Source organism: Budorcas taxicolor, chromosome 3 (genome assembly GCF_023091745.1).
Source record: "Budorcas taxicolor isolate Tak-1 chromosome 3, Takin1.1, whole genome shotgun sequence".
NCBI classification, from domain to species: Eukaryota; Metazoa; Chordata; class Mammalia; order Artiodactyla; family Bovidae; genus Budorcas; species Budorcas taxicolor.
Genome location: NC_068912.1, coordinates 19,298,802 through 19,321,249, shown reverse-complemented (window position 1 = coordinate 19,321,249; position 22,448 = coordinate 19,298,802). Strand labels below are relative to the sequence as shown.

Sequence of the window (22,448 nt, the reverse complement as noted above, 5' to 3'; positions counted from 1 at the left end):
GCTCATCCAGCATTTCTGATGTCTGGTAATTGTGATACTCAATTCAAGTTTGAGACCCACTTCTTAAAGTCTGCTCCAAATCAGAAAACCTGAATGAGCTTCCTCCATCCCTTGTAGGGCCAGCGCAGAGGGAGGAGGGCAGGCTGCAGATCTGAGAACGCAATGTGCAAACAAGGGGAGACAGATATTTTATTTGCAAAAATAAATACATGTGCGGCAGATGGAAAGAATGGAGACTGTAGACCCGGTGGAGCCCTCCTGAGGAAGAGACCTTCTCTCAGGCTACAGGCTGAGATGGGCAGGCACCAGGGAGGCCCCGGGACATAGCCCACCACCCAAGGGCGGCAGCAGGGCAATCAGGGGCGTCTCACACTCCCCCAGCAACACGTCCCTGCGGAATCCTGCGCCCCTGTCCAGCACCTTGGCCCTCAGACTGTGGGCGGCCAGGTCCGGCGGGCCGAGCCCATCGAAGAAAAAGTCCTCGTTGAAGATGGGGTTGGTGCTGCATTTGACCACTCGGCTCCGCTGGCCCCGCGGCCGGGAGCGCGGCCGCAGCCTCAGCACCACGCAGCAGCCACCGCCGCCGCTCCCGGGGCCAGCCCGCGACCGCGGCAGGCCCTCGGCGCTCACCAGGCGCAGCCGCAGCCGCCCGGGCCCGGCCGGGTACTCGGCGGAGAGCCGCAGCTGCCCTCCCCGGGGCTCGAGGTGCAGCACGCTCTCCTGGGTCGGCCGCAGTTGGCAGCACAAGAAGTCGAGGTGGAAGAGGGGCGGCGTGGGCGGCCCCGCGCGGCGCGAGGCGTGCGGGCTGGTGGCCGCCGAGCTCGCCTGCAGCCGGGACAGCGAGCTCGGCCGGGGCGGCCGGGGCCGGTCGGGGCCTGGCCGCGGCGAGCCGAAGGGCGACGAATCCGGCGACGAGGCCGTGTCGCTGTCGGGGGCCCGGCAGAGGCGCAGGTCCGGGGCGGAGACGTGCAGGCGGGACGGCGCGGGGGGCAGCCCGCCGGCGGGGGTGGCCGGTGGCCAGTGGAACAGGGACTCGCGCCGGCGCGTGTGCGGGCTCTCGGGCAGGAAGGCCCAGCCTTCGCGGCCCGCCAGGTGTGGCAGCGAACAGGTCGCGGGGAGGCCGCGCCCGCCGCTGTGGGGCAGCGCGCCACCTGGGTCCTGGAGCCGAGGCGGGATGAAGAACTGCGGGATGCGATCCGGGGTGAGGACGTTGGGGCACGGGCGAGACGGGGTGCGGCGCTTAGGAAACAAACTGGAGGGCGCCCACCGGGCCCTGGGCTCCGCGGCCCCTACCCGGTAGCCAGCTTTCTCCAAGAGCCACATGAGGCGGCGGCGGCGGTGGTGGGGTGCTGAAAGCCCGAATTCCACGAGGCCGAGAGGATCCGAGTCCAGCGTGGAGGCCTGGGCAAGGAAAGAAGGGGAGCCCAAGGTGAATGACGCTGCAATCGTACACCGGGCGATCTGCCGCCGCTCCCTTCTTTGGGGGCCCAACCGGCGCAGTAGGCCCTTTTTGAGCGGCAAAAACAAAGGGCGGCAAAGTCTGAGGGTCCGGAGAGAAATGGAGTCCAGGGCTAGACAGGCCTCGGACATACGAGTACACAGACTCTCCCACTGCTTTCACACCCACTTCAGAGTGAGAGAAGGCCTAACACACCTACTGGAACCCTAGACTCCTATTAGAAGAATCGAGTAACACCACATTGTCAAAAGGTCTGTAGTCAAAAACACTGACCCAGAGCTGAAACTCCCTCATATTCACTCTCCTCCTCAAGAGACACCGCGGCCCTAGGGGAGGGGGGTCACCCCCTTCTCCCATGCCCATTCCGGAACACTGGGGCGCTCCTCCAGGGTCTGATCTGGCGCCGCTTGGGACTCCCGCCACTCCCCTCCCCACCCCCACCCCTTGGCTCCCGTCCCCTGCGGCTGCGCAAGTTTCTGCAGGCTGAGCCATCCTTCGTCCCTCGCCCCACTTGTATCCTCTTGCTCCTCCCTCGCCTTCCGGGGCCGTTCCAGGCCAGAAACGAACTGCCTGCACATTTGACTGCTGCCCCGAGAGCACCCACGGCCTGCTCAAGAAGAGCACCTCTCGGGGACACAGAATGCCGCCCCCCACTTAAGCCCTGGCTGTCCGGCTCCCTACCTCCCAGTCCTACCGCATCCCGAGTCTGCAGCGGACCGAGTAGTGGGGCCGCCCCTCCCACTCTCCACTCCTTTTCCCCCTAGGAAACCGCCGAGCACAAAGACAGCATTGATTCTCCGTCACCTTCTGACCTGATTCCGGGAGGCCCTCCGCGGCGCGCTTACCGCACCCGCTCGCCGCACTCCCAGGGAGCGCGATGTTCCGACTTTCTGTCTGGGAGTCTGAGCTCCAAGGCAGTGGGCTCGGCCTGGCGCCCAGAGTTCAGGCCTCACCTGTGGGCCGCCTCTGGGTCCTGGCCTCGGGCCAGGAGCCGTTCGAAGCCGGGAGGGGAACAACTTCCTCTCCAGCTTGCTCCCGCAGCCCAGTCCCGGGAGGAGCTGGCAGGGGCCTCCGTTGCCTACGTACGACCTCTTTTCCTGGATAAACACAGCTCTGTCTTTAAGTCCATCAGCCCGGCCTTCTTAACTCCTTCCTTCAGGTTTCTAGCAGCAAGCCAGCCCTGTGCCCTGGGGCCTTCTCTGCTGGGAGTTGGGGAGGGCTGCTGTGAAAAGGGAGACAGCCATTCGTTTGCAGTGGCCTCCATCCCTTAATGCTACCCAGGCCCCACCCAACCCTCCTAGGTGAAACCCACAGCCCTGACCACACAAACGGTAACTTCTGCAAAGCCCTCCCTGCTGGAATCCTGCCTTGGCCCCCATTGTTTAGTTCTGGAGACATCCCAGTTGCTCCCAAACACAGTGACTGCAGTGACTGGTTCTTTGAATTACACTGGACCAGGGAAAAGTGACCAAGCTGGAAATATCTGGACACAGAGACACTGAGGACAGAGCTGTTTCCATCAGTGAGTAGAGGTCAGGCTTGCCAGATGTGTGTTAAACTGTAAATACAGTGTCTCCCCCTTCCTTCCTGTTCTTGAAGGCAGATTCTAGGAAACACAGCCCCATCAGCTGTACTTCAGGAACACTCACCATCCTTCATTCCCTCCTTAGGACATTCGTCTTCGAGGACCACTTCCCCTTCACCCTTCAGATCTGGAGGTCCTCACTGACATTTTCCCATTGAAATTAAGATGTTCTGTTGTCTGATTTCATAGTACCCCATACTTCGCCCTTATGGCCCTGTTCACAGTTTCTTTTTGTGTGTGTGTGATTTATTTCTGTGACTGTTTAATATCCTCTTCTCTTAGTAGGCTGTAAGCATCACAAAGACAGTGCTTAGAACAAGTCAGATGCTTAATTAGGATTGTGAATGAATGAATGATATTTAGCAGGTGGCTCAGCCAGTAAAGAGTCTGCCTGTAATGCAGGAGACTGGGGTTCCACCCCTGGGTCGGGAAGATTCTCTGGAGAAGGGAAAGGCTACCCATCCCAGTATTCTTGCCTGGAGAATTCCATGGACAAGGAGCCTGGCGGGCTACAGTCCATGGGATCTCAAAGAGTCAGTCACGACTGAGTGACTAACATTTTCACTTCAAGCAGAATTGTATCTGAATTAGTTCCTTTATCCTTCATTGTGTTAAATGCTGGGGATACATAGAAGGGGGAAGCAGACAGACAATAATGACAGCAACAAGGCAAACTGTGAAGTTCAGGAAATGAACAAGATTATTATTTTGACATCTGATACTTAAGAGTCTTCAGGGAGCAAATGTTTCCTTTATGGAGATGACTGGCAGCACCCAGACCCTCCAATCCAAAGGCTTCTGACTTAGCTCAGCCTTGGTGTTGTTTCTGGGGACAGTGGTCTGTGTGGAGTGCTGCAGCCAAGAACTCGCAGCTGCGGCATCAGTCAGGTTGGGGATTTGAGCCCTGGGATTTACTAACTGTATGACCTCTGGCATGTAACTTAATCTCTCAGAAGTTCTCCTTTCCCATCTGAAAAATGGAGAGAAACTATCTAAACTTCAGAGTTAGCATGAAGATTAAGATCATACATAGAGGTTTTCCTGGTGGTCCAGTGGTTAAGAACCCACTGGCCAATGCAGGGGACATGGGTTCCATCCCTGGTCCGGGAAGAGCCCACACGCATGGGGCAGCTAAGCCCATGTGCCACAACTGCCGAACACTTGTGTTGCAGCTACTGAAACCCACGCGCTCGGAGCCTGTGCTCTGCAACAAGAGAAGCCTGCGCCGTGCAACGAGTGGCCCCCATTTGCTGCAGCTAGAGAAAGTTCATGCATAGCAACGAAGACCCAGGGAACTGCACAGAAATTAAAAAAAAACAACAACCAAAATAGTGAAAAAGATCACACTTGCGTATCAGTTAGACTGACTTGTGCTACAAGTACACAAAAACAGAGACCCCAATTCAATCTTACTTGACAATAAGGACATTTTTGTCTTCTGTGATTAGAAGTCCAGAGGAAGGGTAGGCTTCAGGGAAGTTTGATTCTTTAGTTTCATTCATTCAACCATCCATAGTTATTGACTACTCACCACATGCCAGGCACTGTGTACTAGACTCTGAGGATATAGAAGTGAGAAAACAGAGAAATCTTCTGGCCAAATGGAATCTATACTTTCGTGGGAGAAGAAAGACCATAGACAAAAATAAATTGGTAAAAAATACAGCTTGTCAGATGAAAATCAGTGTTGGGGAGAAAATTAAAGTAGGGGAGGATCATAGAGGGTATGAGGAGAGCGTACAGTTTTAAATAGTGGGGTCAAGGATGGCCATCTTGAGAATGTAACATTTCAGTAATGATATGAAGGAAGGAGAAAGGAAAGCATTCTAAGCAGAAGGAATTGAAATGCAAAGTCCTGAAGCAGAAGCATGCCTGGAATGTTTAAGGAGGCAGAGTCCATTGTAGCTGGAACAGAACGAATGATGGGAAGATGACCTTAGAGAGATAGTAAGGCCAGAATCTTAAGGGGGTTGAAGCCGCTGTAACAATTTTAGCTTTTCCTTGTGGTGAGCTAAGGAGTGATACCACCTGACTTATGCATTAAAAGGGTTGCTCTGGCGGCTGTGCTGACAGTAGAATGAGAGGGATAAGGGCATAAGTAGGGAAAACAGATAAAAGGATATTGAGATATCTTTGCACAAGTTGATTGGGGCGTGGATCAGCATTGTAGTAGTCAGTTTCTGGCCGTATTCTGAAGATAGAATCAACAGGATTTCATGATGGATCCATCCTTATCCAAAGAGAAAGAATTATCCAAGGTTTTTGGCTCTAACAGTTAAAAGAATGGAGTTGCCATTTGCTGAGGGGGAAAATATGAGGAGCTCAATTTTAGATCTGAAGCTGAAGCTCCAATACTGTGGCCACCTGATGCGAAGAGCTGACTCATTAGAAAAGACCCTGGTGCTGGGAAAGATTGAAGGTGGGAGGAGAAGGGGATGACAGAGGATGAGATGGTTGCATGGCATCACTGACATGAGTTTGAGCAAACTCTGGGCAATCATGAAGGATAGGGAAGCCTGGCATGCTGCAATCCATGGAGTCAGGAGAGCGAATGATCTACAAAACTGCAGGGTGATTGCTGGACAGTATTATGGGCCCACTTTATATCCCTGTGGCTCAGATGGTAAAGAATCTGCCTACAGTGCAGGAGACCTGGGTTCGATCCCTAGGTTGGGAAGATCCCCTGGAGAAGGAGATGGCTACACACTCCAGAACTCTTGCCTGGAGAATTCCATGGTCAGAGGAGCCCAGCAGGATACAGTCCATGGGGTTGCAAGCAGTTATTAGATGGTTCAACAGAGGGCATTTATCACAGGGAACCTGTCACCAAGGTGGTGGAAGAACAAAAATGGCAAAATAGGAAGGTGAGGGCTGTCTAGTAGGATCTGTAACCTTGTAGGATCTACGCCACTACTTGAGTTGCCTCTCAAAACAGAAAAGGGCGAGAAATACCCTTACATCTCCCGACTTCCCGCTTTCCAGTCTGCCACCAGAGCCTTTCCAAGCTGATGACAGAGGAGACTGGGAAATGTAGATTGCAGGCACTGGGCCTCTGCAGTCCGAGGCAGAGTAGGACAAGGGTGGGGATGTGAGAGCAATCACTCAAATGACCGGCACACCAGGGAGCTGAAAGCTGACTTAATTAGAACAATAAGACATCAGACCTGGAACTTGGAGGTCACCTCATCTACTCTTTAATTTTTATAGAGCAGGAAACAGACCTCAAAAGAAATGATGTGCCAAAGAGTAGCAGAGTTGAGACTAGAACCCAGATCTTCTATCTTAAAGAACCTCTGTTCTTTCTTGTACTCCAGGGGTCTTCATTATTAAGCAGAGCTTCTTCATTGAATGAGGACCCACAGTGTGGCTTCCCCCAACTTCCAGCACCATTGCTGCCACTCAAGAACTTTATAGGTGACCTGGGGCCTTGACCTCCTTTTTCTTCCAGTGCCACTGTAGAAGGACACTTAGAGGACTGGGCAGGACAGAGTGCTTTCCTGGGTTCAAGCCAGAAGAACAGACACAGAGGGGAGAGACTTCTCCTCTGGGTCAGCAGACAACTACTAGACTCCCTGGGCTTTTGGGCTAAATTGTCCCTTGTCCTTGAGCAGCGGCCTCAGGCAGCATAACTTGGCCAGTGCGCTCACTGCAGGTGCTGGCAGGTGATAGGATTGGTGATATACTATGTCTTGCATCTCTGGCTCCTCACCCAGGACCCTTGATGAATGACCTAACTCTCTGATCTTAGTTTCAGGAAGACCTTAGGGGGAGCTGATATGAACTATTGATAGCCCTTGCTTTCTGAACTGGTTAGTCTTATAATTGCTTTATTCACTCTTTGGCTTCTCTTGGCCCTTGATTCAGATATTTGGAGAACACATATCCTTTGCTTCAAGCAAAATAAGCTAGCACATTTGCCTGGATGGCCTGTTGGATTCCACCCAATCTACCTGAGTAGTAGTTGCATTCCAGATGAACGCACTACACATGGAATTGGCTTTTAAAGTGTGGAGGTAGCACCTCTCATCGTTTCTGCTTAGAAAGCTGCAATACTTGGCCCTCTGTGAGAAGAGAGGCATCTGTCGACGCTCTTAATGCTAGAGAAGCATTCCAGCAGCTGGCGATCTTATTTCCATTCTGGAGATCCCTGCCTGCCCCCCAGGCCTTTTCCAATCAAGGCTGTCACTCCCAGCCTGGCTGTGGGTCTTGCCTGAGACCCTCCTACTTCTGTATGTTTTTCAGCTTATGCTTGTTTTCTGCTAGAAACTGGTCCCAGTGGAGAAGTGACAGGGTATATCAAACCTCTGCCATCCTCAGCACTTGGCTTCCAAAGTCATCCTGAGTGTTGATGTCCAGTTGCCAAGTGAGAAAAGAAAGAAGCAAGTTGTATTTGAGTTTCCAAATACAACTGTTTTGGTTTTCTTCTTTTTTTTTGACCGTATGGGAAAGATGGAATATATTTCCCTTCTTCTCTTGGAAATGTTTAAATGACACAAAGACAGAACTATAGATCAATAGAACAAAATAGAAAGCCCAGAGATAAATCCACACACCTATGGACACCTTATCTTTGACACAGGAGGCAAGAATATACAATGGAGAAAAGAAAATCTCTTTAACAAGTTGTGCTGGGAAAACTGGTCAACCACTTGTAAAAGAATGAAACTAGAACAATTTCTAACAGCATACACAAAAATAAACTCAAAATGGATTAAAGATCTAAACATAAGACCAGAAACTATAAAACTCCTAGAGGAGAACATAGGCAAAACACTCTCTGACATAAATCACAGCAGGATCCTCTATGACCCATCTCCCAAAATATTGGAAATAAAAGCAAAAATAAACAAATGGGACCTAATTAAAATTAAAAGCTTCTGCACAACAAAGGAAACTATAAGCAAGGTGAAAAGATAGCCCTCAGAATGGGAGAAAATAATAGCAAATGAAGCAACTGACAAAGGATTAATCTCAAAAATATACAAGTAACTCCTGCAGCTCAATTCCAGAAAAATAAACCACCCAATCAAAAAATGGGCCAAAGAACTAAACAGACATTTCTCCAGAGAAGACATACAGACGGCTAACAAACACATGAAAAGATGCTCACCATCACTCATTATCAGACAAAGGCAAATCAAGACCACAGTGAGGTACCATTTCACGCCAGTCAGAATGGCTGCGATCCAAAAATCTGCAAGCAATAAATGCTGGAGAGGATGTGGAGAAAAGGGAACCCTCTTACACTGTTGGTGGGAATGCAAACTAGTACAGCCACTATGGAGAACAATGTGGAGAGTCCTTAAAAAACTGGAAATAGAATTGCCATACAACCCAGCAATCCCACTGCTGGGCATACACACTGTGGAAACCAGAATTGAAAGAGACACGTGTGCCCCAATGTTCATCGCAGCACTGTTTATAATAGCCAGGGCATGGAAGCAACCTAGATGTCCATCAGCAGATGAATGGACATGAAAGCTGTGGTACATATACACAATGGAGTATTACTCAGCCATTAAAAAGAAAAGAATACATTTGAATCAGTTCTAATGAGGTGGACGAAACTGGAGCCTATTATACAGAGTGAAGTAAGCCAGAAAGAAAAACACCAATACAGTATACTAACGCATATATATGGAATTTAGAAAGATGGTAACAATAGCCCTGTATGCGAGACAGCAAAAGAGACACAGATGTATAGAACAGTCTTTGGACTCTGTGGGAGAGGGAGAGGGTGGGATGATTTGGGAGAATGGCATTGAAACATGTATATTATCATATGTGAAACGAATCGCCGTTCCAGGTTCGATGCATGATACAGGATGCTCAGGACTGGTGCACTGGGATGACCCAGAGGGATGGGATGGGGAGGGAGGTGGGAGGGGGGTTCAGGATGGGGAACACATGTACACTCGTGGCAGATTTATGTTGATGTATGGCAAAACCAATACAATGTTGTAAAGCAATTAGCCTCTAATTAAAATAAATAAATTTATATTAAAATAAATAAATAAAAAAATGAAGATTAGCCCTAGATGGTTGGATGGCATCACTGACTCAATAGACATGAGTTTGGGTAAACTCCGGGAGTTGTCGATGGACAGGAAGGCCTGGCATGTTACAGTCCATGGGGTCTGTAAGAGTCAGACACAACTGAGCGATTGAACTGAACTGAACTGACCATGATAAAGGACAATAGGTTTTTGGTGTACACTGATTTAGACTCTGGGTTTAATTGGTTTTCAAAGGCAACTGTGAAAGCACAAGAGAAAGGTGTTTTTTGTTTTGTTTGTTGCTGTGCCATGCAGCATGTGGGATCTTAGTTCCCCGACTGGGGGTCAAATCCATGCCCCCTGCATTGGAAGTGCAGAGTTTTAACCCTGGACCACTAAGGAAGTCCTTGAGAAAGAATTTTTATGTGAGTATGTGGGGGAGGGAATAGCTGCCACAAGGTTTCTGGCTGTGGCTTCTAGTAAATCTCCAGTTTTTGGAAGGCACTGGATCAAGTCCCTTCAAATCCATGTCAACTGATCTTTTGCTTGTCATTCAAGACTGATGGCTTAGGAAGTATGTGGTCTAGTTACTAGAAAGAGAGCCTGATCCACCCACCACTGCTGAATTTGTGTCCAACTCTCTGACCCTGTTCCGTGCCACAAAAACCTCATTTTCTCTGAACCCCCTGAATTTGAATTCTTTACTTGGCAGGATGAGAGTTTGGACACAGACTCACCCTCCTCTGCTGATTCTCCTTTCAAACTGAGGCAGTGGTGGCTAGCTACTTACCAACCCCATTTCCCTTACTTCCACAACATGGAGTTAGACCATATTTTCTAGCCAACCTTCCTTTCAGTTTGGCGGAGTCTTGTGACTGAGGAAACACATTGAGGCTTGGTTCTGAAAACCTCCCTGTGATTCTCTCTTCTTTCATTTGGCAACTAGGCATCAACCCAGGATGACTTTGGAAACTGCATGTTGAAGATGACAGAGCTTTTGTCAGTCAGGTTACTGAATGACTGCTAAAAACCAAACACTAGACCTAACCTGAATGAAAACTAGTCTATTTATGAAAAGGGTTAGACTACAGAGATGCAAAGCTTTATCTGTTTCAGCATTTGGCATCACCATACCTAATAAAGGGTGTCCCAGGTGGCTCAGTGGTAAGGATCTGCCTGCCAATGCAGGAGACGGGGTTTTGATCCCTGGGTCAGAAAGATCCCCTGGAGAAGGAAATGGCAACCCACTCTAGTATTCTTGCCTGGGAAATCCCATGCACAGAGAAGCCTGGTGGGCTATAGTCCATGGGGTTGCAAAGAGTTGGACATGACTTATCGGAGAAATATCAATAACCTCAGATAGGCAACTGACACCACTCTTATGGCAGAAAGCAAAGAGGAATTAAAGAGCCTCTTGATGAAGGTGAAAGAGGAGAGTGAAAAAGCTGGCTTAAAACTCAGCATTCAAAAAACTAAGATCATGGCATCCAGTCCCATCACTTCATGGCAAATAGATGGGGAAACAATGGAAACAATGACCAACTTTATTTTCTTGGGCCCCAAGTCACTGTGAACAGTGACTACAGCCACAAAATTAAAAGACACTTGCTCCTTGAAATTAGACAGCATATTAAAAAGCAGAGACATTACTTTGTCGACAAAGGTCCATATAGTCAAAGCTATGGTTTTTCCAGTAGTCATGTATGGATGTGAGAGTTGGACTATAAAGAAAGTTGAGTGCCAAGGAATTGATGCTTTTGAACTGTGGTGTTGGAGAAGACTCTTGAGATTCCTTTGGACTGCAAGGAGATCCAACCAGTCCATCCTAAAGGAAATCAACCCTGATATTCATTGGAAGAACTGATGCTGAAGCTCCAATATTCTGGCCACCTCATGCGAAGAGCTGACTCATTGGAAAAGACCCTGATGCTGGGAAAGATTGGAGGCAGGAGGAGAAGGGGATGACAGAAAGTGAGATAGTTGGATGGCATCACCGACTCAATGGACATGAGTTTGAGCAAACTCTGGGAGTTGGTGATGGACAGGGAGGCCTGGCGTGCTGCAGTCCATGGGATCACAAAGAGCTGGACACCAATGAGCGACTGAACAATGACATAGCTGTTCTCACATCAAACCTTTCCTCCCTGGAAATGTGCACCAGCCATATCAGTCTTTTTCCTCCTTTACCATTGTTCTCACCTGATGTGTCTGCCATGGCCCTTGGTTTTGCCGGCTGCTTCACATCTTCCTTTCACTCCAGGTTGGTGCCACTCCAGAGGCCTGCCTTTCACCAGTAGCTGGGCCTTCAGCATGCCTTAGCCCCCATGTATTGGTCAATTTGTTTTCCTGATCCTCACTGTGGCTTATGCAAATCATTGCCCTTCCTCCAGACCTCTTTCTCCACCAGTGGCCTTGCCTCCTATCTCTGAGGAAGTCAAGGTGCTCCTGTCAACTTCTAGCTCCTCTCTGTACCACCCTCCAACTCCTTCGTTTTGGTCTCAGAGTCACGGTGATGTTCTTCTGCCTCCACTTGTGTCCACTTGTGGCCTTCAGAGTTTTAGTAGTTGTGGCCCACAGGCTCAGTTGCCCCTCAGCACGTGGGATCTTCCAGGACCAGGGATCAAATCCATGTCCCCTGCACTGGCAGGTGGATTCTTGGTTAAGAATCCCTTGGACCTCCAGGGAAGCCCACCATTTGTGCTCTTGATCTAGCTCCAAGACCAGATGGCTGTTCTACGAGATGACACCTCTCTCCTCAATACACTTAAATCTCTTTCTTTAAATAACATAAGAACAACAACAACATTCCTAGAAAGACTCATCTCGATTCACTTTGTCATCCCCATTCCTTTTTTCGTCTACCACAATCTAGAATTTGCTCCTACCTCCTGGCAAAAAAGACCACCACCTTCCTTACTGCGAAGTCCAAAGGCCTCTTTTTAATTCTTGTCTGCTTTCTCTATAGCATTTGATACTGCTGATCTAATGACGGTCCCACCTGTCCCATTCTTGGCCTCCTTAGTGGGTGTGTGATGCTCTGTCCCAGCGTTAAGCCCCAGTGTGGCCGCATGTTCCGTCACTGACCCTTTTCCCTGCCCTTCCTTCCTCTCTCATCTTGTCACTCTCATGCTCTCTGGCTCCTCCTCACTTTCATTCTGCATAATCCACTCCGTGGGATTCCATGCCAGTTTTTATATTGGTGACTTACTGATTGAGTCAGTATGTAATCAATTCTGAGTTCCAAATGATAATATCCAGGGCCCCTGCTGCTGCTCGCCCTGTGGTTGAGGTTCCATGGGTACTTCAAGCTCAATTTGTGTGAAGTTAACCTCAGTATCTCCCTCCACCTCACGCCTGCTCCCCTGTATGCCCAGTGATGCCACCTGGAACCATCAAGCCAGAAACCGTACTCTTTGCAACATTTTCATATTTCTCATCTTCATTGCTTTGAACCCTGTTAGGTCCTTACTATCTCTTGTTTGGAGCCCCACAGGGATCTCCTAACCAGTGCTCCCAACTTCAGTCTTGCTGACCTCTTATTGTCACCAGAGTCATCTTTCCAAAAAACGAAACTTTATGCCATGCCCCAGCCAAAACCCTTTAAAGCATCCCTGTTGCCTACAAGACACAGTTCAAGCTGCACTGCACGGTTTAAGGCACCTTCCATGGCCTGCACCTGCCCTGCCCCCTTCTCTTTCCCTAAACTCCTGCCCACTCAACACCTTGCTGTTCTCCAAAGTCACCGTGCCTTTGCCCGGACTAGCCCCCTGTTCAGAATATCCTGTTATTCCCTGCCTGCCTGCCTGGTGGACACCACTTAACTTTTGAGACTCAGTTCAAGCACAGCTTCCTCTAGAAAACCTCTGATTGCTTTCCTAGAGCAATCCCCCCTCCCTTTGTGTCATAACTGGGGCCTCGGGTGGGAGGAGTGGACGGGGCGCTCTGCTCCCCGCCCCGCGCCGTGCATGCTGAGACCAAGGGCCTTGTCTTTCAACACTGTGCGCCTGGCGCCTCACCCAGTGCCTGGCAGACCTCAGTACGCCACTTTTCTTGGTGCTGAATGGGAAAGTGGGTATGTGGGAGGCCCTGGGAGAATCTTGAGTTTCAACAATAGGAGCGTCTTGGACTGAGAACAGGGCTGTGAGACTTTATTTATGCAAGGAAAGCACCCTCTCCCTCACTTCACCTGCTACTTTTTGGGCACCCCTCCCTGCCCCACGGTGGGTCCCTGGTAGGCAAGGTGGTGGTTGGTAGGCTCTCCTGAAGGCACTGTGTCTATTGTTGAGATGACTCCTCTTCCAGCTGCATCTGGAGGAAAGTGCCTGCAAGAGAAGGGTGAGCCAAATGGCAGGGGCCAAAGCATGGATCGCAGGAGCTGATGGGGTGCTCAGAGCTTTGGTACCCAGTTACTCAGTACCTGGGTCCTGTCTTTGTGAGACATGCTGGGCCACTCATATACAGAAAAAAAAAAAAAAAGTCCTAATTCAGTTTTTCCTCACTTTGCCTGTGTGTACAGCAGGTCCCAATCCCACTCTAAAAAGCTGGAGCCCACCTTGTGCTTGGATCCTTAGCATTCCCCCTCCTGTTTGTTCTGGGCATAGCGCCAGCAGGACGGGGCCAGGGGTTGGAGCTGAGGTCCTCTTTACCTGAGGCTTTAGCGTAAACTGTCTGCTGATCTCTGCTCTGGGTGACACAGGACAGGTACATCTTCTGGTCCTCGATCTTTTCCACATTGACGTTCAGCACAGCCAGAGAGCCCAGGGGAATCAAGCTGGGAGAGGAGGTGGCTTAGCCCCGCTCATGTAAGCCCCTGGGCCCTGCCCCTCAACTCTCTGTCCTCCCCCATACTTCTCTTCATCTTACCTTGTCCAAGGACTTAAGTGGCTCCCGGCTCAGGGCCCATCTGCCAGCAACCAGAGTTGCATGGCAGAGATTCTGATCTGGCCAGGGGACCAAGGGACTGTGTGGCTGGGGAAGGAGCATGACAGGTCTTCTGCACCCCAGCTGTCCCCTCAATGGCCAACACCCCAAAGATCTGTACTTACTTAAAAAAAAAATCTGATTTTTTGTTTGTTTAATTTTTTGGCCACACCATGTAGCACGTGGGGTCTTAGTTCTCTGACCAGGGATTGAACCCACATCCTCTGCATTGGAAGCGAGGTGTATTAACCACTGGATTGCCAGGGAAGTACCCCATACTTACTTTTTGAACCTGATGTTGAAATTTACTGTTAATAGCCCCTCTCCAGACAGGTAAGCAGTTTTAGAAAAGGTCTCATCTATCAAGGCTGCCAGGGACCCTCCATGGGCAAACCTGGGGGAGGAAGCAAGGAGTAAGGCCAGGGACAGAAACCCCGCACCCCCCATTCCATCTCCCCCCCCCCAAAAAAAGGAAACATATCTGGATCCTGTCTGATCAAACCAGTCAAAATCAGCTGGTTTTTCTTCCACATTACTATAGCCTGTGTTAGCAACCACTGATACCATTATTGTATTTCAGGAAAAAATTTTTTTCTGATAGAATGAATGGAAGAAGCTTTTTTTTTGATTAATCACCAATTGCTGGTAGCAATTACCGTAGTTTGGAAAGGCACACTCTTTCAGGGGACGGAAAAATCCCTGAACTTTTGGGCTTTAGTCTCTAAACTGTGACCTTGGGCAGCTCTCACCTCACCAGTCACTATGGCCAGTGTTGAGCCCACATTTTCAAGACCAGTAACCATGAGACTTGATCTAGGACCTATTCAGTGATAACAAGATGGACCCCCGAGCGGCGCTGCCTGTGGAAAGCTGAGAGCCAGCTTCAGCAGATGCTGCAAACACTTGCTTTATTTAAAGGGTGCAAATTCTCGTTCTCACTTGTGTAACCTGACCTTCTTCACGCCAAAACTCCATTGCTGGTTAAGTTGGGGAAAATAGAGAGGCACCGAGTTTTAGAAAGCGGATAACTCGAAAAGAGATTCCAGTTTCTGACTTTGAACAGTGTGACCCCGATTCTCCACAGACCAGGTCAGCTTCCCTGCTGTGCTATCACGGGTCACCCTGCTGTGCCTGCCACCAGCGGGTTTCCCACACCCCTGCTTCTGCTCCCTTTGGTGGAAAGTACTGGGGGCCATGCAACCACACCCGCCTGGTTTGACTCCTTGCTCCACCCTCACTACCTGTTTGATCTTGTGCAAGTTGCTAAACCTTTCTGAGCCTTAGTTTTCTCACTGTGGGTTGTGAATAAAAATAATTTGTGTCCCATCCAATCCAATGAGGTAATGTTTATAAACCTTTACATACACCTCTAGCCACTTCCCTTCCCACATGGCTTGAAATAGGGGAAGAGTTGTAGCCAAAGAACAGTAAGCCTGCTCTTCCCTCTTTGTTCAGGGCCCAGGACCCAGTGGCAAGTGTGAAGATGCTTCAGGGTAGCTCTGGCTCAGTTATTCTGCCCTGCCTCGTTGCCTTGGGCCTGGACGGGTACTTGTAAGATAATATGATATGTATGTATGCTGTGAGGTGCTTAGTCGCTTAGTCATGCCAGACTCTTTGCGACCCCATGCACTGTAGCCCACCAGCCTCCTCTGTTCATGGGGATTCTCCAGGCAGGAATACTGGAGTGAGTTGCCGTGCCCTCCTCCAGGGGATCTTCCCAACCCAGGGATTGAACCCAGGTCTACTGCTTTGCAGGCAGATTCTTTTAAGGGAAGCCCAGGAATACTGGAGTGGGTAGCCTATGCCTTCTCCAGGGGATCTTGGTCTCTGCCCCTGGGTCCTGGCACAGAGCTCCCGAAACCCTCATAATTTCCTGTGTGATAGGAACGTCTCTTGTTCCAACAAGGCGACTCTGGGTGGGCTCCTGATTGAGGGCTGTTTACCAGAAAGACCAAGCCATGATTAGAAGCTTGGAATTTTCAGTCCTGCCCCCACAACCTCTAGTTCTGTTGAGAAAGGAGAAGGGCTGAAAATGAAGTTAATGACGGATCATACCTATATGTTGAAGCCTCCATAATAATTCCAGTTAGTATGGGTAGGTGAATGCATCCACACTAGGAGGGTGATGCACCACAACTCCATGAGGACAGAAGCTGTTGCACTCAGGATGTGTTCCCAGACCTTCTGTTATAGACTTCTTCCATCTGGATATTCATCCTTTGGTGGTGGTTTAGTTGCTCAGTTGTGTCTGACTCTTTGTGACCCCATGGATTATAGCCCGCCAGGCTCCTCTGTCCACAGAATTTCCCAGGCAAGTATACTGGAGTGGATTGCCATTTCCTTCTCCAGGGGATCTTCCCTATGCAGGGATTGAAGCTGGGTCTCCTGTACTGCAGGAAGATTCTTTACTGACTGAGCTACTAGGGAAGCCTGTTCATCCTTTACCATATCTTTAATAAACTGGTAAACATAAGTAAGTGTTTCTTTGAGTTCTGTGAATGGTGCTAGTAAATTCATCCAACCAGAGGAAAGGGTACTGGGAACCACCAGTTACTGCCAGGTCAGAAATTGTGGGTGACCTATGCACCTAGGCTTGCAGTTGGCATCTAAAGAAGGGTGGAAGCAGTCTCGTGCGGCTGAGCCTTTAACCTGTGGGGCCTGACACTATCTCTGGGTAGACAGTGTCAGAATGGAGTTCTGATGTAGGACCTCCCCCCTCCCCAAGTGGTGTCACAGAGAATTGCCTGGTGTTGGGGGAGCTTCCAGCCATTTGGTGACTGAAGTGTCAGAAGTGAAGTGTTTTGTGTGAGAGTGAAGGAGGCTCACAGGAAAGAAAGACAGCAGAAAGTACAAGATTTTTCCTTACGCAGGAGATAGACTGACCTGGGTGTTTCTAATTCAGTGCTGACCCCTTTTTGGATCCCCTCAATCTTCTAGCCTCAGTGTTGAGTGATCCTCTTCTGGCTTTCCAGCCCCACCTCCATGAGCCCCTAAATAAAAGGCCCACTTTCCACCCTATCCCTGCCTCTTTGGAGGTTTTCATCTTCATAAGGGAGGGGACCCGTGGTCTGGGTAGAGTTCTGACCTGGTCCCCCAGTGTCTGGACGCACTCGTGTGGAAGTCCCCTGAAGATACCTTCAGGATGGCCAAGGTGACGAAAGGGCTGCAGTCGGAATCCGTGGCCTGCAGAGGTGCTGACATCTAATAATCTCTTTGAATTCTGTTTAACTGCAACTCAGTCTCTCTCAGGTCTTGCGACCCTTATGTTTCTCCTTCCCTCCCCTCTCTCCTCTCCCTTGCAAGAATTCTGACTCCACAGTTAGCCTTCAGTGACTGTCTAAAGCAGAAACAGGGGTCAAGAAGGCAGGCAAAGGTGGACCTGGTGATCCAGGGTCCTTAAGCAAGAGGCTCAGGGCCCATCTGAATGTGTTTTTATGTCCAGCATGAACGTATTTACGTCCAGTGTGAGTTCTTTCCTGGGTCTTTTCCCAGTTTGGAGGCAGCGGAGTACAGAAGAAGCAATGGATTTGGAGTCCCGCCTCCTGGGTTAGAATCCTGGATCTGACTTTAACTGCCTGTGCTATCTTGGGCAAGATCAATTACCTCTGTGCGCCTCAGTTTGCCCACTGGGCAAAGGTGAAGTTTGAAGAGATAGCCTGATAGCTGTATTGTCCTTTATGGTTTATGAGTACGTACACACAGGCCCTTGTTATCTCTTAGCTGTTCTGGGAGGTAGATATTACTGCCCCAAGATTTAGGTAAGGAGACTGAAGTACATGCATGCTAAGTCATTTCAGTCGTGTCCAATTCTTTGTGACCCCATGGACTGTAGCCCACCAGGCTCCTCTGTCCATGGGATTTTCCAGGCAAGAGTACTGGAGTGGGCTGCCATTGCCTTTTCCAGGAGACTGAAGGCCAGGAGACAGAGGTTAAATGGCTTGCTTGGGGTCTTCATACAAGCAGCAGCAGAGCAGGACTGGAAGCCCAGCCCTTAACTCCAGATCTTATCATCTTCTGAGTCTACTACACCCTTCTCAGAGTGGCTTCTAAGGCCCCTTCTTACTGAAAAATTCCCAGGCCTGGAATAAGGAAACTGTCTCTCATCTGCCCAGTGGGGACTGAACCAGATGACAGAATATCCTTCCACATCTGACACTGCGAGACTGAAGCCCAGTGCCTCCCACTCTCCACCCAGCTCCTTAGAGAGAGGTACAGAGCCTAGAGGCTGGCCAAGCCTAATGCACCCCTTGGCCAAGCCCAGAAAGCAGCCAAAGATGTCCCTCCCTGGGTTAGCCCATTATCTTACCCTGGGACCCCCTCCAAGCAGGGGCCTGGCTGGAAAAGACAGACGGACTTCTTCTCAGATGGTTGGAAAAAGATGACATACTCGTAGCCTTGTCCCTCCCTTTCAATACACCTGGTGAAGAGGCGCCAGTCACTCTTATCTGGGGAGAGATGGGCAGTGACACAGCTGAAGGAGGGAGTGTGTAAGGGCAGGGGGGCTGGTCAGCAGCGGAGATGGAGCTGGCCTCTGGCACACCATTGAGGAGAGAACCAGAGGACACGTGGGCTCTGCTCTTGGGGACTCTTCAACTGGAGAGTGAGGCACCGACCTGTCCTCAAGGTCTTCGGTCTGAGGGGACACAGCTCTGTCCTCTGGGAGCCCTGAATCTTGAGGAAGAAACACATATGAAGTTCCCTGGCTGAGAGTAGATGTAGGGTCAGAGACAAGTCAGAGACCTTAAACATTGAAAATTAAAATGTAAGGCATTTAATTCACATGTAGCTCAAAATAAAAATACAGAACAGAAAAATAGTGGATATGAATCCCCTAAAGTTCTGACTTTTTTTTTCCTCAAGGCAACTATAAGAACCATATCCTTCTTGGATGATAACCAAAGTCTTCAAAAATTTTTGATGCAACTTTGTTTTTTCCATAAACTGAATGGACCATCCAGTCAGCACTTGGTTGGAAGAACAGTTATGTTAGTGAGAGAGACATGTTAACCCGTCCAAGTCCATGCACATGCAGAGAGATCAAAGTGGAAAGCTCTATTGCTCTGACCTGTGGGTGTTTCAGGAGTCTCTGAGCCTAGCAGAACAGGGATGGTGTGGGAGGTCTGCAGTGGGCAAGGGGGAATCCTCAGACCTTTGTGGGGTGGGGAGGAGGACTTGGGATAAGGCTTGACAGTAAGGCAAGCATCCCTGGTGAGAAGGCAGATGGGTAGAGGGCTGAGTCAGCGGTTCTCCAGTGGGTGCACTCTGGGCTGGGAGCAGAGGCGGTTGCTAGGGCATGCTCTCATCCCCAGGAGGAGGGGAGGAGGGGGTGGGGGCTGAGAGGACGTTTTCCTCATCCATGTGCCTGGGGCTGCATCGTGAGGGGTGGACTTGTCAGAAAGAACTTCTGGCTGAGAACTGGCAGAGAGCTTGTTAATTTCCTCCCAAAAAGTCTCTGGCCGTAGGAAAAGGGGCTGGCTGAACTGATTCTTATGGGCTGGGGCGTGTGCGTGCCAAGGGCCACTCTCAGGCCAGGCCTTACCTGAGTTAGCTGATAACTCTAGTGGGAGCTTGAACCCCTGGATGTGGTCTCTGTTGGACCTGAAGGAAGGCACTCTGACCCAGCCATCGGTCTTGGTCTTCTCCAGAAATTCATGATACAGGCTCAGCATGTCTGGACCCCAGCTGGCATTGGGGAGGGCATAATTCTTAGTCTTTGTCATCTCCTGACAGAATCTTGAGACCTGGGCAGGAAAGATTGGGGAGACTAGATGGCTTTCTAGAAGGTGGGCTGTGGTTTGAGCTGTGGTACCTGTACCTGATGTAACCCAGCTCCTGAGTTCTTGGGCTTCTCAATCTCTTCTGTCAGTGTTGAGGAAAATGGCCCTTGGGGACTCCTCAGAGTGACCAGTCAAGGGGAAAAGTGAAAATCACTCAGTCATGTCCGACTCTTTGCGACCCCATGTCCATGGAATTCTCCAGGCCAGAATACTGGAGTGGGTAACCTTTCCTTTCTCCAGGGGATCTTCCCAACTCAGGGATCAAACTCAGGTCTCCCACATAGCAGGCGGATTCTTTACCAGCTGAGTCGCAAGGGAAGCCCACGAATACTGGAGTGGGTAGCCTATCCCTTCTCCAGTGGATCCTCCTGACCTAGGAATCGAACCTGGGTCTCCTGCATTGCAGGTGGATTCTTTACCAACTGAGCCATCAGGCTAGGGGACACTAATGTGCAAAGGAAGGGAAGGCATTGGGGCTGACAATTAGAGGCAGCAGCTCTGTGATGGTGCAGTATAATTGCTCTGTTTTGAAACCTGAGAAGGGACTTCCATGCTGGTCCAGTGATTAAGAATCCACCTTGCAATGGAGGGATTGAAGGTTCAATCCCTGGTCAGGGAACTAAAATCCCACATGCTGAGGAACAACTAAGCCTGTGTGCCGCAGTACTGAGCCTGCGCCACAACTAGAGAGTCGGAGTGCCAGAATGAAAGATCCTGCATGTCGCAAAGAAGATCCCATGTGCCACAACTGACACCCAGTGCAGCCAAACAAGAACAAAAACGAGACCACCTGGAGCTGTTCTTTGAGGCTGAGAATGGCTAGGATTAGTCCCACTGGGAAAACTGAGGAAATATGGCTGAGGCTGCCAAACTTGTAAGCATGTGAGCTGATGGCTGGACTAGAGCCCTTTCTGCGTGTGCTAAATTGCTGCAGTTGTGTCCGACTCTTGCGACCCCATGGCCCGCAGCCTGCCAGGCTCCTCCGTCCATGGAATTCTCCAGGCAAGAACACTGGGGTGGGTTGCTGTGCCATCCTCCAGGGGATCTTCCCAACCCAGGGATTGAACCTGTGTCTTTTTTGCCTCCTGCATGGCGGGTGGATTCTTCACCACTAATGCCACCTGGGAAGCTCAGAGCTCATTTTGAACAACCGTCTACCTCAGGGGTGGGGGCGGGAGTGGGACCACAGGTGAGGACCATCGTTACTCATCTCAGGGGCTACTTGGGCTCTGTCCACAGCTGTCCTCACCCTGAAGTGAGTAACAATGGGGAAGTGGGGAGTGGGGGCTCTTTTGAAACGTGTTTTGGGCACCACAGTGGTGCAGTACCTTCTATGGGATGAAGAGGAGTCCTCTGCGGCACCAGATGCTCAGGCACCAACTGCAATCATGGGCAACACACCAGCTGTTTGCTAAGGGCACACAAAGCATCCTTCGTCTGGGTATGTCCCAACAGTCTGAGCCCCGTAGGAGGAAAGTGATTGGTGGCCACACAAGGTTCAGATCAGGAGGAAAGTAACCTGGTGGTCTTAGTTTGGGATCTGGGCTACTTGGTTTCCTTTGCCAAATCAAATAGCTCCCAGCAAGCTTCTCACCTGCCCTGGCCATGACCTATGAAGAGGAGATTTGGGTTGGGCCCCATGGTGGCTCAGATGGTAAAGAGTCCACCTGCAATGAAGAAGACTTGGGTTCAATCCTTGGGTCGAGAAGATCCTTGGAGAAGGAAATGGCAGCTTGCTCCAGTTTTCTTGCCTGAAGAGTCCCATAGACAGAGGAACCTGGCGGGCTACAGTCCATGGGGTTATAAAGAATCACAACTTAGCGACAGAACAAAAACAGCAACAACAACAAATATATCCTTGGGCTCCAGAAGGGCTGTGCATTTGGTTGAACTGAGAACTCACTCACCAGGGACTCCGTGGAGGATCCGAAGGCTGAGGCAGGGTTGAATCTGGGCAGGAGGTGGGTGGCACCAGGAAGAGTTCCATGGTGGCCAAGTATCACTGCCATCTGGAAGCCTCTCCGTAGCATGGCTGAATGCTGAGCTGCAGGGCTGTAGCAGTGAGGCCAGTGAAAGCCTTCCAGCTGCTTCTTGGAGCTGTTGGTGCAACTGCCTCTCAGACGAGCCTCTCTCCTGTCTCGGGCTTCTATTAGCAAGCTCCCACCACAGATGACGAGGCAAGGCTGGGCTCGTCTGATGCAACACCCGTAGATGCTTGGGGCATCTAGCTGGTGCAGAGCCCCATCCAGCCCTTGGGGAGAGGCAGGTGCTGCCTGGGCATGAATGCAGAGCAGGGCTAGCCTCAGTTCAGAAATATTTGTTAAAGGAGCAAAAGAATACTTAATGAAAATAGTATAGTGTATATGAAACTTCAGAGAGTTGCCCTGGAGCTTTTCTGGGAAGAACCCAATAATACTCCCAGAAAGGAGAGGGAGGTCTGATCCTTGATGGGAGGTTGTTGATGGAAAATCTGTGTATGTTGGTGGAGTTTTGGCAGCAGACAGTTTTGGGAGTGAGAAGCAGAGCAGGGCAGCAGAGGTTTTGTCCAAGACAAGTCTAGGAAAGAGCCAGCTTTGGGTGGGGATGGGGGTGGGGAAGAAGCGCTCAGTCTGCTAGGGTGCGAACTCTTTTTGGTGGTGGTATTTCTTCTACTGAATTAAAACTGCCAATTTTCAACTAAAAGTCCCAGAATTTAATTCACCAGAATAAAC

The 22,448-nt window shown here is 50.1% G+C and overlaps 2 protein-coding genes across 2 annotated transcripts; both read right to left on the bottom strand.

Moving 5' to 3' along the window:
• Positions 1-282: 282 nt before the first annotated feature.
• C2CD4D (C2 calcium dependent domain containing 4D) lies at positions 283-1,323 on the bottom strand. Its single transcript, XM_052638276.1, has one exon. It carries the CDS (start codon positions 1,321-1,323, stop codon positions 283-285), a length of 1,041 nt encoding a protein of 346 aa, XP_052494236.1.
• Positions 1,324-13,315: 11,992 nt separating this feature from the next.
• THEM5 (thioesterase superfamily member 5) lies at positions 13,316-21,767 on the bottom strand. The gene is made up of 6 exons (XM_052638184.1): positions 21,645-21,767; positions 19,500-19,701; positions 18,267-18,405; positions 14,244-14,354; positions 13,687-13,811; positions 13,316-13,362 (listed from the first exon to the last, which is right to left on the bottom strand). The coding sequence occupies exons 1-6, from the start codon at positions 21,765-21,767 to the stop codon at positions 13,316-13,318; spliced, it is 747 nt and encodes a 248-aa protein (XP_052494144.1).
• Positions 21,768-22,448: the final 681 nt, after the last annotated feature.